This window comes from Teleopsis dalmanni, chromosome 2 (assembly GCF_002237135.1).
Source record: "Teleopsis dalmanni isolate 2A chromosome 2, ASM223713v2, whole genome shotgun sequence".
In the NCBI taxonomy this organism is placed as follows: Eukaryota; Metazoa; Arthropoda; class Insecta; order Diptera; family Diopsidae; genus Teleopsis; species Teleopsis dalmanni.
In genome coordinates this window covers 224552196-224564298 of record NC_051847.1, presented here as the reverse complement: position 1 = coordinate 224564298, position 12103 = coordinate 224552196, and the positions used below count along the sequence as shown (strand labels likewise).

Sequence of the window (12103 nt, the reverse complement as noted above, 5' to 3'; positions counted from 1 at the left end):
TTTTAAACTAAATATTGTACTTAAAGTTAACTTACACTTAGTTAACAAACTTATTTATTAAATAAATATTTAAACTAGAACACAGTCTTTAAGTAATACAATTTCATCGATAGATCAAATTAACATATACATCTACATCTAAAAATAAGTTTTCACTAAATTACAATATTTACAATTTAAAATTTACAATTTACAAATCTTTGGCATTTAGTCAACTTCTTCAACAGTTGGACCTCTGTAGTTGCCACCACCAAAACCTCCGGCTTGTTGACCGCAACTGGTTGGTTCTGTGCCTGGTTTGCCCTTGCCCTGTTGGTGCATCTTTGTCATAATCGGACTACAAATTTTAGTTAATTCCTCCATTCTATATTCATATTCTTCTTTCTCAGCTGTGGTGTTGTTATCGAGCCATTTTATGGTTTCATTGCATTTCTCAACCACATTATTCTTATCCGATTGATCTAATTTATCAGCAGCATCGTCTATGGCCTGTTTAACATTAAATACATAAGTTTCAAGTTGATTTCGTGCGGCGATTCGCTGTCTCGCTTTTTCATCTTCTTCGGCATACTTCTCAGCTTCATTTACCATTCGATCAATTTCACTTTGCGACAAACGACCCTTATCATTTTTGATGGTTATGTTCTTTACGTTACCAGTACTCATCTCTTTTGCTGCAACATTTAAGATGCCATTTGCATCCAAATCGAAGGTGACATCAATTTTAGGAACTCCACGAGGAGCTGGTGGTATGCCAGTTAAATTGAATGTTCCAAGAAGATTGTTATCTTTTGTCATGACTCGTTCACCTTCAAATACTTGAATAGTGACTGCAGGTTGGTTATCAGCATAAGTGGTGAATGTTTTTGTTTGTTTACATGGAATGCGACTATTACGTTCTATTAACTTTGTCATAACACCACCAGCAGTTTCAATACCCAATGAAAGCGGAGCAACGTCAACTAGTAGTACATCTTGTATTTGACTGCTCTTATCTCCACTCAGTATGGCTGCTTGAATAGCTGCACCATAAGCGACAGCTTCGTCAGGATTAATTGACAAATTTAAACTCTTGCCACAGAAGAATGATTGAAGTAAGTTTTGTACTTTCGGTATACGAGTAGATCCACCAACTAATACAATATCATGAATTTGATTCTTATCCATTTTTGCATCTGTCAACGCTTTTTCTACTGGTTGCAATGTGTTGCGGAATAAATCTGCACAGAGCTCTTCAAAGCGTGCTCGACTTATTTTCGTATAGAAATCAATACCCTCAAATAATGCATCAATTTCGATTGTTGCTTCAGTACTAGAGGATAAAGTACGTTTGGCACGTTCAGCAGCTGTTCGCAGACGACGAAGTGCTCTTGGATTTGAGCGCAAATCCTTTTTGTATTTACGCTTAAATTCATCAGTCAAATAATTCACCAATCTGTTGTCGAAATCTTCACCACCCAAATGTGTATCACCAGCCGTAGATCGCACTTCGAACAGAGATCCTTCATCAATTGTCAAAATCGAAACATCGAATGTACCGCCACCTAAATCAAATATTAAAACGTTCCGTTCGCCCTTCAAGTTCTTGTCTAGCCCATACGCTAATGCAGCAGCTGTCGGTTCATTTATTATACGTAACACATTAAGACCAGCTATTGCACCAGCATCTTTTGTCGCTTGACGCTGCGAATCATTAAAATAGGCAGGTACTGTGATGACTGCATCTTTCACTGTTGTACCAAGATATGCTTCAGCTGTTTCTTTCATTTTAGTTAACACCATTGAGCTTATCTCTTCGGGTGCAAATCTCTTCTGTTCGCCTTTGAATTCGACGTTAATTTTTGGTTTACCACTGTCGTTTACCACTTTAAATGGCCAATGTTTCATATCTTCTTGTATTTTCTGGTCATCATATTTGCGGCCAATCAATCGTTTAGCGTCGAATACTGTATTCTTTGGATTCATTGCCACTTGGTTCTTAGCGGCGTCACCAATCAATCGCTCAGAATCTGTGAACGCAACATAGCTGGGTGTTGTACGATTGCCCTGGTCATTAGCGATGATTTCAACTTTTCCGTGCTGGAATACACCGACACATGAGTATGTTGTTCCCAAATCAATTCCAATTGCTGACATTTTCTTTCTTTATATGTATTCTTGTTTATTGATATTTGATAGTAATTTTTCAATTTAATATTTTTAATTCAATTCAATTCAATTTAAGTTTTAATATATATTGCTTATATATTGCTTTGAATAGTTTTCTTTCTTTTTAAACTTTGCACAAAAACTTTCTGACTTCTCCTCTTCTCAGTCAATCTTTTCACTTCAAATGTTTTGTATAAACTGATGCTCTTCGAATTTTCACCGCCTTTTATACAAAAATCTACATTTCAGAGAAGTATCTAGATACTCTTTCAAGAAACTTACAGAATATTCGGGAATCAAATGTTCAAGATACGCGACCAATAAATGAAGAGTTTAAGAGAAAGACAAATTTAAACACAAATTTAAAGAGTTCAGTGTATGCACACATTTTACCAGCTGCACAATAGTGAATATTAGCTTAGTATAATTGTGTGTGTAACGTGACAAACACAAGCACACTCTTAAAATATTACAAAGGGAACGCGTATTAGAGAACTTATTTATATAAAATATGTACATGTGTGTGTAAATATGTTTTTCTGCATTGCCTCTAGAAATTTCCAAACAAACGTTATGAATGAAATGGTTTTAGTATCGCTGTATATTGACCCGCTACGTCACAGCAACTTCTAGAATTGCTCGTAGCTAGTACCTGGTAGCTGATAGCTGGTAACTGATAAATTATTTATTTATTTTAGTTAGTTTCAAAAATAGATCTTAACATAGATCGTATAAATCAAAATTGTATCGCTGTACCTTTTCTATGATATAAAATAGGAGAATGAAGAAGTATTTTGCTTTCTTTTATCGTCAAACACAATTACCGTTTATTACTAACCTACGTCAATATGCGAAAGCTTGTCTGTTTGTCGTAGATTGAAAAATAAGCAAAAATGAATTGATAAATGAATTTGCATATATTGACAACAAATTGAAATTTGTTATTTGTTATTTGTTATTATAAATGAAAATTTTCTCTTCACAAGTACCGTCGTAGCGTAGTGCCGTAGTGCCGTAGTTTCGTAGTACCGTAGTACTGTTGGTACAAAGCTGTGCGTCTCTGGTCGTAGCAATTCAATGGCAATTCTAGAAGTTGCTGTGACGTAGCGGGTCAATATACAGCGATACTAAAACTATTTCATTCATAACGTTTGTTTGGAAATTTCTAGAGGCAATGCAGAAAAACATATTTACACACACATGTACATATTTTATATAAATAAGTTCTCTAATACGCGTTCCCTTTGTAATATTTTAAGAGTGTGCTTGTGTTTGTCACGTTACACACACAATTATACTAAGCTAATATTCACTATTGTGCAGCTGGTAAAATGTGTGCATACACTGAACTCTTTAAATTTGTGTTTAAATTTGTCTTTCTCTTAAACTCTTCATTTATTGGTCGCGTATCTTGAACATTTGATTCCCGAATATTCTGTAAGTTTCTTGAAAGAGTATCTAGATACTTCTCTGAAATGTAGATTTTTGTATAAAAGGCGGTGAAAATTCGAAGAGCATCAGTTTATACAAAACATTTGAAGTGAAAAGATTGACTGAGAAGAGGAGAAGTCAGAAAGTTTTTGTGCAAAGTTTAAAAAGAAAGAAAACTATTCAAAGCAATATATAAGCAATATATATTAAAACTTAAATTGAATTGAATTGAATTAAAAATATTAAATTGAAAAATTACTATCAAATATCAATAAACAAGAATACATATAAAGAAAGAAAATGTCAGCAATTGGAATTGATTTGGGAACAACATACTCATGTGTCGGTGTATTCCAGCACGGAAAAGTTGAAATCATCGCTAATGACCAGGGCAATCGTACAACACCCAGCTATGTTGCGTTCACAGATTCTGAGCGATTGATTGGTGACGCCGCTAAGAACCAAGTGGCAATGAATCCAAAGAATACAGTATTCGACGCTAAACGATTGATTGGCCGCAAATATGATGACCAGAAAATACAAGAAGATATGAAACATTGGCCATTTAAAGTGGTGAACGACAGTGGTAAACCAAAAATTAACGTCGAATTCAAAGGCGAACAGAAGAGATTTGCACCCGAAGAGATAAGCTCAATGGTGTTAACTAAAATGAAAGAAACAGCTGAAGCATATCTTGGTACAACAGTGAAAGATGCAGTCATCACAGTACCTGCCTATTTTAATGATTCGCAGCGTCAAGCGACAAAAGATGCTGGTGCAATAGCTGGTCTTAATGTGTTACGTATAATAAATGAACCGACAGCTGCTGCATTAGCGTATGGGCTAGACAAGAACTTGAAGGGCGAACGGAACGTTTTAATATTTGATTTAGGTGGCGGTACATTCGATGTTTCGATTTTGACAATTGATGAAGGATCTCTGTTCGAAGTGCGATCTACGGCTGGTGATACACATTTGGGTGGTGAAGATTTCGACAACAGATTGGTGAATTATTTGACTGATGAATTTAAGCGTAAATACAAAAAGGATTTGCGCTCAAATCCAAGAGCACTTCGTCGTCTGCGAACAGCTGCTGAACGTGCCAAACGTACTTTATCCTCTAGTACTGAAGCAACAATCGAAATTGATGCATTATTTGAGGGTATTGATTTCTATACGAAAATAAGTCGAGCACGCTTTGAAGAGCTCTGTGCAGATTTATTCCGCAACACATTGCAACCAGTAGAAAAAGCGTTGACAGATGCAAAAATGGATAAGAATCAAATTCATGATATTGTATTAGTTGGTGGATCTACTCGTATACCGAAAGTACAAAACTTACTTCAATCATTCTTCTGTGGCAAGAGTTTAAATTTGTCAATTAATCCTGACGAAGCTGTCGCTTATGGTGCAGCTATTCAAGCAGCCATACTGAGTGGAGATAAGAGCAGTCAAATACAAGATGTACTACTAGTTGACGTTGCTCCGCTTTCATTGGGTATTGAAACTGCTGGTGGTGTTATGACAAAGTTAATAGAACGTAATAGTCGCATTCCATGTAAACAAACAAAAACATTCACCACTTATGCTGATAACCAACCTGCAGTCACTATTCAAGTATTTGAAGGTGAACGAGTCATGACAAAAGATAACAATCTTCTTGGGACATTCAATTTAACTGGCATACCACCAGCTCCTCGTGGAGTTCCTAAAATTGACGTCACCTTCGATTTGGATGCAAATGGCATCTTAAATGTTGCAGCAAAAGAGATGAGTACTGGTAACGTAAAGAACATAACCATCAAAAATGATAAGGGTCGTTTGTCGCAAAGTGAAATTGATCGAATGGTAAATGAAGCTGAGAAGTATGCCGAAGAAGATGAAAAAGCGAGACAGCGAATCGCCGCACGAAATCAACTTGAAACTTATGTATTTAATGTTAAACAGGCCATAGATGATGCTGCTGATAAATTAGATCAATCGGATAAGAATAATGTGGTTGAGAAATGCAATGAAACCATAAAATGGCTCGATAACAACACCACAGCTGAGAAAGAAGAATATGAATATAGAATGGAGGAATTAACTAAAATTTGTAGTCCGATTATGACAAAGATGCACCAACAGGGCAAGGGCAAACCAGGTACAGAACCAACCAGTTGCGGTCAACAAGCCGGAGGTTTTGGTGGTGGCAACTACAGAGGTCCAACTGTTGAAGAAGTTGACTAAATGCCAAAGATTTGTAAATTGTAAATTTTAAATTGTAAATATTGTAATTTAGTGAAAACTTATTTTTAGATGCAGATGTATATGTTAATTTGATCTATCGATGAAATTGTATTACTTAAAGACTGTGTTCTAGTTTAAATATTTATTTAATAAATAAGTTTGTTAACTAAGTGTAAGTTAACTTTAAGTAAAATATTTAGTTTAAAATAAAGTCTAAAATTTTTAAATTAAAATGAATTTATTTGTTTTATTTACTCAATTTGATTGGGAAGATACTTGATTTTCCTTTTTGATTACTAAATACAAATAGAAATAAATAAAAGTTTTGAGAAAAATATGAATATGTTCCTGATTTTTTGGTATTTTAACTATCCTAACCTATCAAATTTTTTATATCACTAATTTATTCGTACCTTCAGATAAGTCGTTCCATCAATTTGGTCATCTTTCTCAGTTTTATTTCAACTGCGCACTACCGATCTACTGATTTTTTGAATTATCTCTTGTTTTTGTTTTTGTTTTGAGGTGTATTTTGCTTCTATCCTAAAGTATCATCAACGTTCCAACCATTTGATATGTTATTATTTTCATTATATGGATGAAAGATTCTTTACATGATAGTTATTTAAGTTTGGAATTCAAACGAATATACGTTTTCAGTTTCACATCTCGGTATAGCTTGAGATTACGAAGTGTTTCGACTCAACTTTGGTATGTGAGAAAGCAATCCTTTTAAAAAGTCTGTTGTACTTCACTTAAAGTCAGTGCGTACAGCATATGTTATGTTGTGACTACTTGTATGGCATATTCTATAAAATTAAAAATAAGTCTTATTACTTTTACAATGACATATCTCAGTTGGAAATTTGGCTGAACTAAATATTCAGCACATCCGGATTCGATGTATTCCGTTTAAGATAGAATACATCGCTAATCTGTGTATTGTTCATAAAATTTATGAAAAACAAAGATAATCTAATTTTTTATTATCTACCGCCTCAGTAAATACATATATTGACAGTACAGTAATATTTTAAAATGCAACTGACTTTACTTTTCCACCGTGACGAAATGAATAATTTATTTTCCTAAATTTATCAAAGCCTTTTCATCTTAAGTAAGGTTACGTTTGGTTAAGAATATAGTACGAAGAGATTACAGATAGTTTTCAAGAGTCGTCGGGTGTACGTCCAGTAACTGTCATTCTTCATAGATGTGTTAGTGCCGTTTGATCATTAAAACGAATTAAGAAGAGAGATGCGAATTTCTTCAATTTAGGCCAAGAGGGTTTCCTGATCTGAAAAATAACTTGATATATCCAAACTTTCATAGCCAACGACATATATTTAGTTTACTTTCCACTTCAGCCAGTTTATTATTTTATCAGAAACTTGGATGGTAATCAATTAAGTGATGTAAAAAGAGTTTTTGTAGGGACGTAAACTAAGGATCGAATAATTTGTACTGCAGCTCTCCTTCCTACTCAGAATTTATCCTGTTCAATAATAGCTGTATAGGAACAGCTATTACAGATGTGCCAAGTGTAGTTTTGATACCTGAGGTGATTATATTGGGTTGAAATATGTAGTATCTTAAAAATTTTGACCAGACTTACATCTCGCTTAAGATTTAAGAGGGAATTTGTGATAGCGTTAAGTATACAGTAGTAAAGGCACAGTCGATATCCACAAAATTATAATCTTTGAAGACAAAAGATTTATAGAAAAAGTGCTCTTTCCACAGACTTGCTTTTAGTATAAGTATGCTAAAGAGTAGAGTAATACTAATTGTATTCTTGATGTGGATGACAAGAAATTTGTCCTGCATTTTTAACAGAAATTATCACAAACTGATCAGTCTATGGTCAGTGGGTTTTGAGTGCGCTCCCTTCTCAACTTTGAAGTTTAATACTACAAGAGAGATTCTACAACAGCTGGTATACAACAAATAAATGATGGACTGTACATTCTCGTATATTTCTAAATCAGGATAAGACATTTCGTTTTTTCAGCATTTAGATCTACTATAAAAAAGTAATATTAATATTAATGACATTAGATCGCTAAGGATTTGTACTCAATGTCAGAGCAAGTGGAGTAGAAATTTTACAATAGCTGCAGATATACAGATAGCTCGTAGCTCGTACCTGGTAGCTGATAGCTGGTAACTGATAGATTATTTATTTATTTTAGTTAGTTTCAAACATAGATCTTAACATAGATCGTATCAATCAAAATCGTATCGCTGTACCTTTTCTATGATATAAAATAGGAGAATGAAGAAGTATTTTGCTTTCTTTTATCGTCAAACACAATTACCGTTTATTACTAACCTACGTCAATATGCGAAAGCTTGTCTGTTTGTCGTAGATTGAAAAATAAGCAAAAATGAATTGATAAATGAATTTGCATATATTGACAACAAATTGAAATTTGTTATTTTTATTTGTTATTTGTTATTATAAATGAAAATTTTCTCTTCACAAGTACCGTCGTAGCGTAGTGCCGTAGTGCCGTAGTTTCGTAGTACCGTAGTACTGTTGGTACAAAGCTGTGCGTCTCTGGTCGTAGCAATTCAATGGCAATTCTAGAAGTTGCTGTGACGTAGCGGGTCAATATACAGCGATACTAAAACTATTTCATTCATAACGTTTGTTTGGAAATTTCTAGAGGCAATGCAGAAAAACATATTCACACACATTTACATATTTTATATAAATAAGTTCTCTAATGCACTCTAATGTTCCCTTTATAATATTTTAAGAGAGTGCTTGTGTTTGTCACGTTACACACACAATTATACTAAGCTAATATTCACTATTGTGCAGCTGGTAAAATGTGTGCATACACTGAACTCTTTAAATTTGTGTTTAAATTTGTCTTTCTCTTAAACTCTTCATTTATTGGTCGCGTATCTTGAACATTTGGTTCCCGAATATTCTGTAAGTTTCTTGAAAGAGTATCTAGATACTTCTTTGAAATGTAGATTTTTGTATAAAAGGCGGTGAAAATTCGAAGAGCATCAGTTTATACAAAACATTTGAAGTGAAAAGATTGACTGAGAAGAGGAGAAGTCAGAAAGTTTTTGTGAAAAGTTTAAAAAGAAAGAAAACTATTCAAAGCAATATATAAGCCATATATATTAAAACTTAAATTGAATTGAATTAAAAATTTTAAATTGAAAAATTGAAAAATTACTATCAAATATCAATAAACAAGAATACATATAAAGAAAGAAAATGTCAGCAATTGGAATTGATTTGGGAACAACATACTCATGTGTCGGTGTATTCCAGCACGGAAAAGTTGAAATCATCGCTAATGACCAGGGCAATCGTACAACACCCAGCTATGTTGCGTTCACAGATTCTGAGCGATTGATTGGTGACGCCGCTAAGAACCAAGTGGCAATGAATCCAAAGAATACAGTATTCGACGCTAAACGATTGATTGGCCGCAAATATGATGACCAGAAAATACAAGAAGATATGAAACATTGGCCATTTAAAGTGGTAAACGACAGTGGTAAACCAAAAATTAACGTCGAATTCAAAGGCGAACAGAAGAGATTTGCACCCGAAGAGATAAGCTCAATGGTGTTAACTAAAATGAAAGAAACAGCTGAAGCATATCTTGGTACAACAGTGAAAGATGCAGTCATCACAGTACCTGCCTATTTTAATGATTCGCAGCGTCAAGCGACAAAAGATGCTGGTGCAATAGCTGGTCTTAATGTGTTACGTATAATAAATGAACCGACAGCTGCTGCATTGGCGTATGGGCTAGACAAGAACTTGAAGGGCGAACGGAACGTTTTAATATTTGATTTAGGTGGCGGTACATTCGATGTTTCGATTTTGACAATTGATGAAGGATCTCTGTTCGAAGTGCGATCTACGGCTGGTGATACACATTTGGGTGGTGAAGATTTCGACAACAGATTGGTGAATTATTTGACTGATGAATTTAAGCGTAAATACAAAAAGGATTTGCGCTCAAATCCAAGAGCACTTCGTCGTCTGCGAACAGCTGCTGAACGTGCCAAACGTACTTTATCCTCTAGTACTGAAGCAACAATCGAAATTGATGCATTATTTGAGGGTATTGATTTCTATACGAAAATAAGTCGAGCACGCTTTGAAGAGCTCTGTGCAGATTTATTCCGCAACACATTGCAACCAGTAGAAAAAGCGTTGACAGATGCAAAAATGGATAAGAATCAAATTCATGATATTGTATTAGTTGGTGGATCTACTCGTATACCGAAAGTACAAAACTTACTTCAATCATTCTTCTGTGGCAAGAGTTTAAATTTGTCAATTAATCCTGACGAAGCTGTCGCTTATGGTGCAGCTATTCAAGCAGCCATACTGAGTGGAGATAAGAGCAGTCAAATACAAGATGTACTACTAGTTGACGTTGCTCCGCTTTCCTTGGGTATTGAAACTGCTGGTGGTGTTATGACAAAGTTAATAGAACGTAATAGTCGCATTCCATGTAAACAAACAAAAACATTCACCACTTATGCTGATAACCAACCTGCAGTCACTATTCAAGTATTTGAAGGTGAACGAGTCATGACAAAAGATAACAATCTTCTTGGGACATTCAATTTAACTGGCATACCACCAGCTCCTCGTGGAGTTCCTAAAATTGACGTCACCTTCGATTTGGATGCAAATGGCATCTTAAATGTTGCAGCAAAAGAGATGAGTACTGGTAACGTAAAGAACATAACCATCAAAAATGATAAGGGTCGTTTGTCGCAAAGTGAAATTGATCGAATGGTAAATGAAGCTGAGAAGTATGCCGAAGAAGATGAAAAAGCGAGACAGCGAATCGCCGCACGAAATCAACTTGAAACTTATGTATTTAATGTTAAACAGGCCATAGATGATGCTGCTGATAAATTAGATCAATCGGATAAGAATAATGTGGTTGAGAAATGCAATGAAACCATAAAATGGCTCGATAACAACACCACAGCTGAGAAAGAAGAATATGAATATAGAATGGAGGAATTAACTAAAATTTGTAGTCCGATTATGACAAAGATGCACCAACAGGGCAAGGGCAAACCAGGCACAGAACCAACCAGTTGCGGTCAACAAGCCGGAGGTTTTGGTGGTGGCAACTACAGAGGTCCAACTGTTGAAGAAGTTGACTAAATGCCAAAGATTTGTAAATTGTAAATTGTAAACTTTAAATTGTAAATATTGTAATTTAGTGAAAACTTATTTTTAGATGTAGATGTATATGTTAATTTGATCTATCGATGAAATTGTATTACTTAAAGACTGTGTTCTAGTTTAAATATTTATTTAATAAATAAGTTTGTTAACTAAGTGTAAGTTAACTTTAAGTACAATATTTAGTTTAAAATAAAGTCTAAAATTTTTAAATTAAAATGAATTTATTTGTTTTATTTACGCAACTTGATTGGGCAGATACTCGGTTTTCATTATTTATTACTAAATACAAATAGAAATAAGAAAAAATTTGTGAGGATTATATAAATAATATTAATAACATATTTTTTCCTAAATAAAAACAATTAGTAAATTAGTTTAATTATCATGTTTTGAGTATTTTGGTATTTAAAATCGAATTCAGTCATATTTTTTGAATAAGTCTTTCAACGTTTGTGTAAACTGTGTAACAGAATATTTTTTTTGCTATGGAAATAAAGTTAACATTATTATATACAATATTGAAGTAATTAAATTATCTCTTTCATAATTACATATTTCCTTTTAGAAATATATTTAAGATTTTATATTACAATCATCACTCATCGTGGCAGCGTGCCTTATTTAATATTTTTGATTTATTGATTCGGATTTTCATGTTTATTCCAATCCAACCAGGAACCTTTATAGTTTTTAATATTTTTATAGCCTATACTTAAAGCGGCTTCTGCAGCTTTTTGAGCGCGTACTCCTGACTTGCAAGAAAATATAATTTCAGTACATTTCCGTGGTTTATCGCGTCCATATTTTGCTTTGAATTGTCTAGGATCAGAATTCGATAATTCTTCAGTTACAATTCCCAATGGAATATTTATGCTTGTAGGTATCTTGCCAGTTTCGCTCAATTCTATGGCTTCCCGTACATCAATTAATAACTTCTCAGGATGCGTTGGTAGTTCTTTAATTTCTTCATATTCAGCAATTTTAACTTGATTATTGGTACAATAATTTCTGTTTTGAGAGTTTTGACTACCAATGTATTTAAATTTATTTGGACAATGAACTATGAAGTTCCTTAGTATTAAATTATTGTAATTGTTTTTATAA

General features: G+C 33.9%; 4 protein-coding genes across 4 annotated transcripts; 2 read left to right on the top strand and 2 right to left on the bottom strand.

Annotated features, from left to right (window-relative positions):
• Positions 1–59: 59 nt before the first annotated feature.
• Positions 60–2443, bottom strand: LOC119685366 (major heat shock 70 kDa protein Ba-like). Its single transcript, XM_038099621.1, has one exon. The coding sequence runs from the start codon at positions 2134–2136 to the stop codon at positions 208–210; it is 1929 nt and encodes a 642-aa protein (XP_037955549.1). The 5' UTR covers positions 2137–2443; the 3' UTR covers positions 60–207.
• Positions 2444–3834: 1391 nt separating this feature from the next.
• Positions 3835–5914, top strand: LOC119685365 (major heat shock 70 kDa protein Ba-like). Its single transcript, XM_038099620.1, has one exon. It carries the CDS (start codon positions 3880–3882, stop codon positions 5806–5808), a length of 1929 nt encoding a protein of 642 aa, XP_037955548.1. The 5' UTR covers positions 3835–3879; the 3' UTR covers positions 5809–5914.
• A 2878-nt stretch (positions 5915–8792) lies between these two features.
• Positions 8793–11205, top strand: LOC119685358 (major heat shock 70 kDa protein Ba-like). The gene has a single exon (XM_038099615.1). It carries the CDS (start codon positions 9047–9049, stop codon positions 10973–10975), a length of 1929 nt encoding a protein of 642 aa, XP_037955543.1. The 5' UTR covers positions 8793–9046; the 3' UTR covers positions 10976–11205.
• Positions 11206–11388: 183 nt separating this feature from the next.
• On the bottom strand, positions 11389–12096 carry LOC119676843 (rhodanese domain-containing protein CG4456-like; the record flags this gene model as incomplete). Its single annotated transcript, XM_038088101.1, has 1 exon — positions 11389–12096. A coding segment is annotated over one exon (462 nt), but the record flags the coding sequence as incomplete, so codon positions are not given.
• Between the last annotated feature and the right edge of the window lie 7 nt (positions 12097–12103).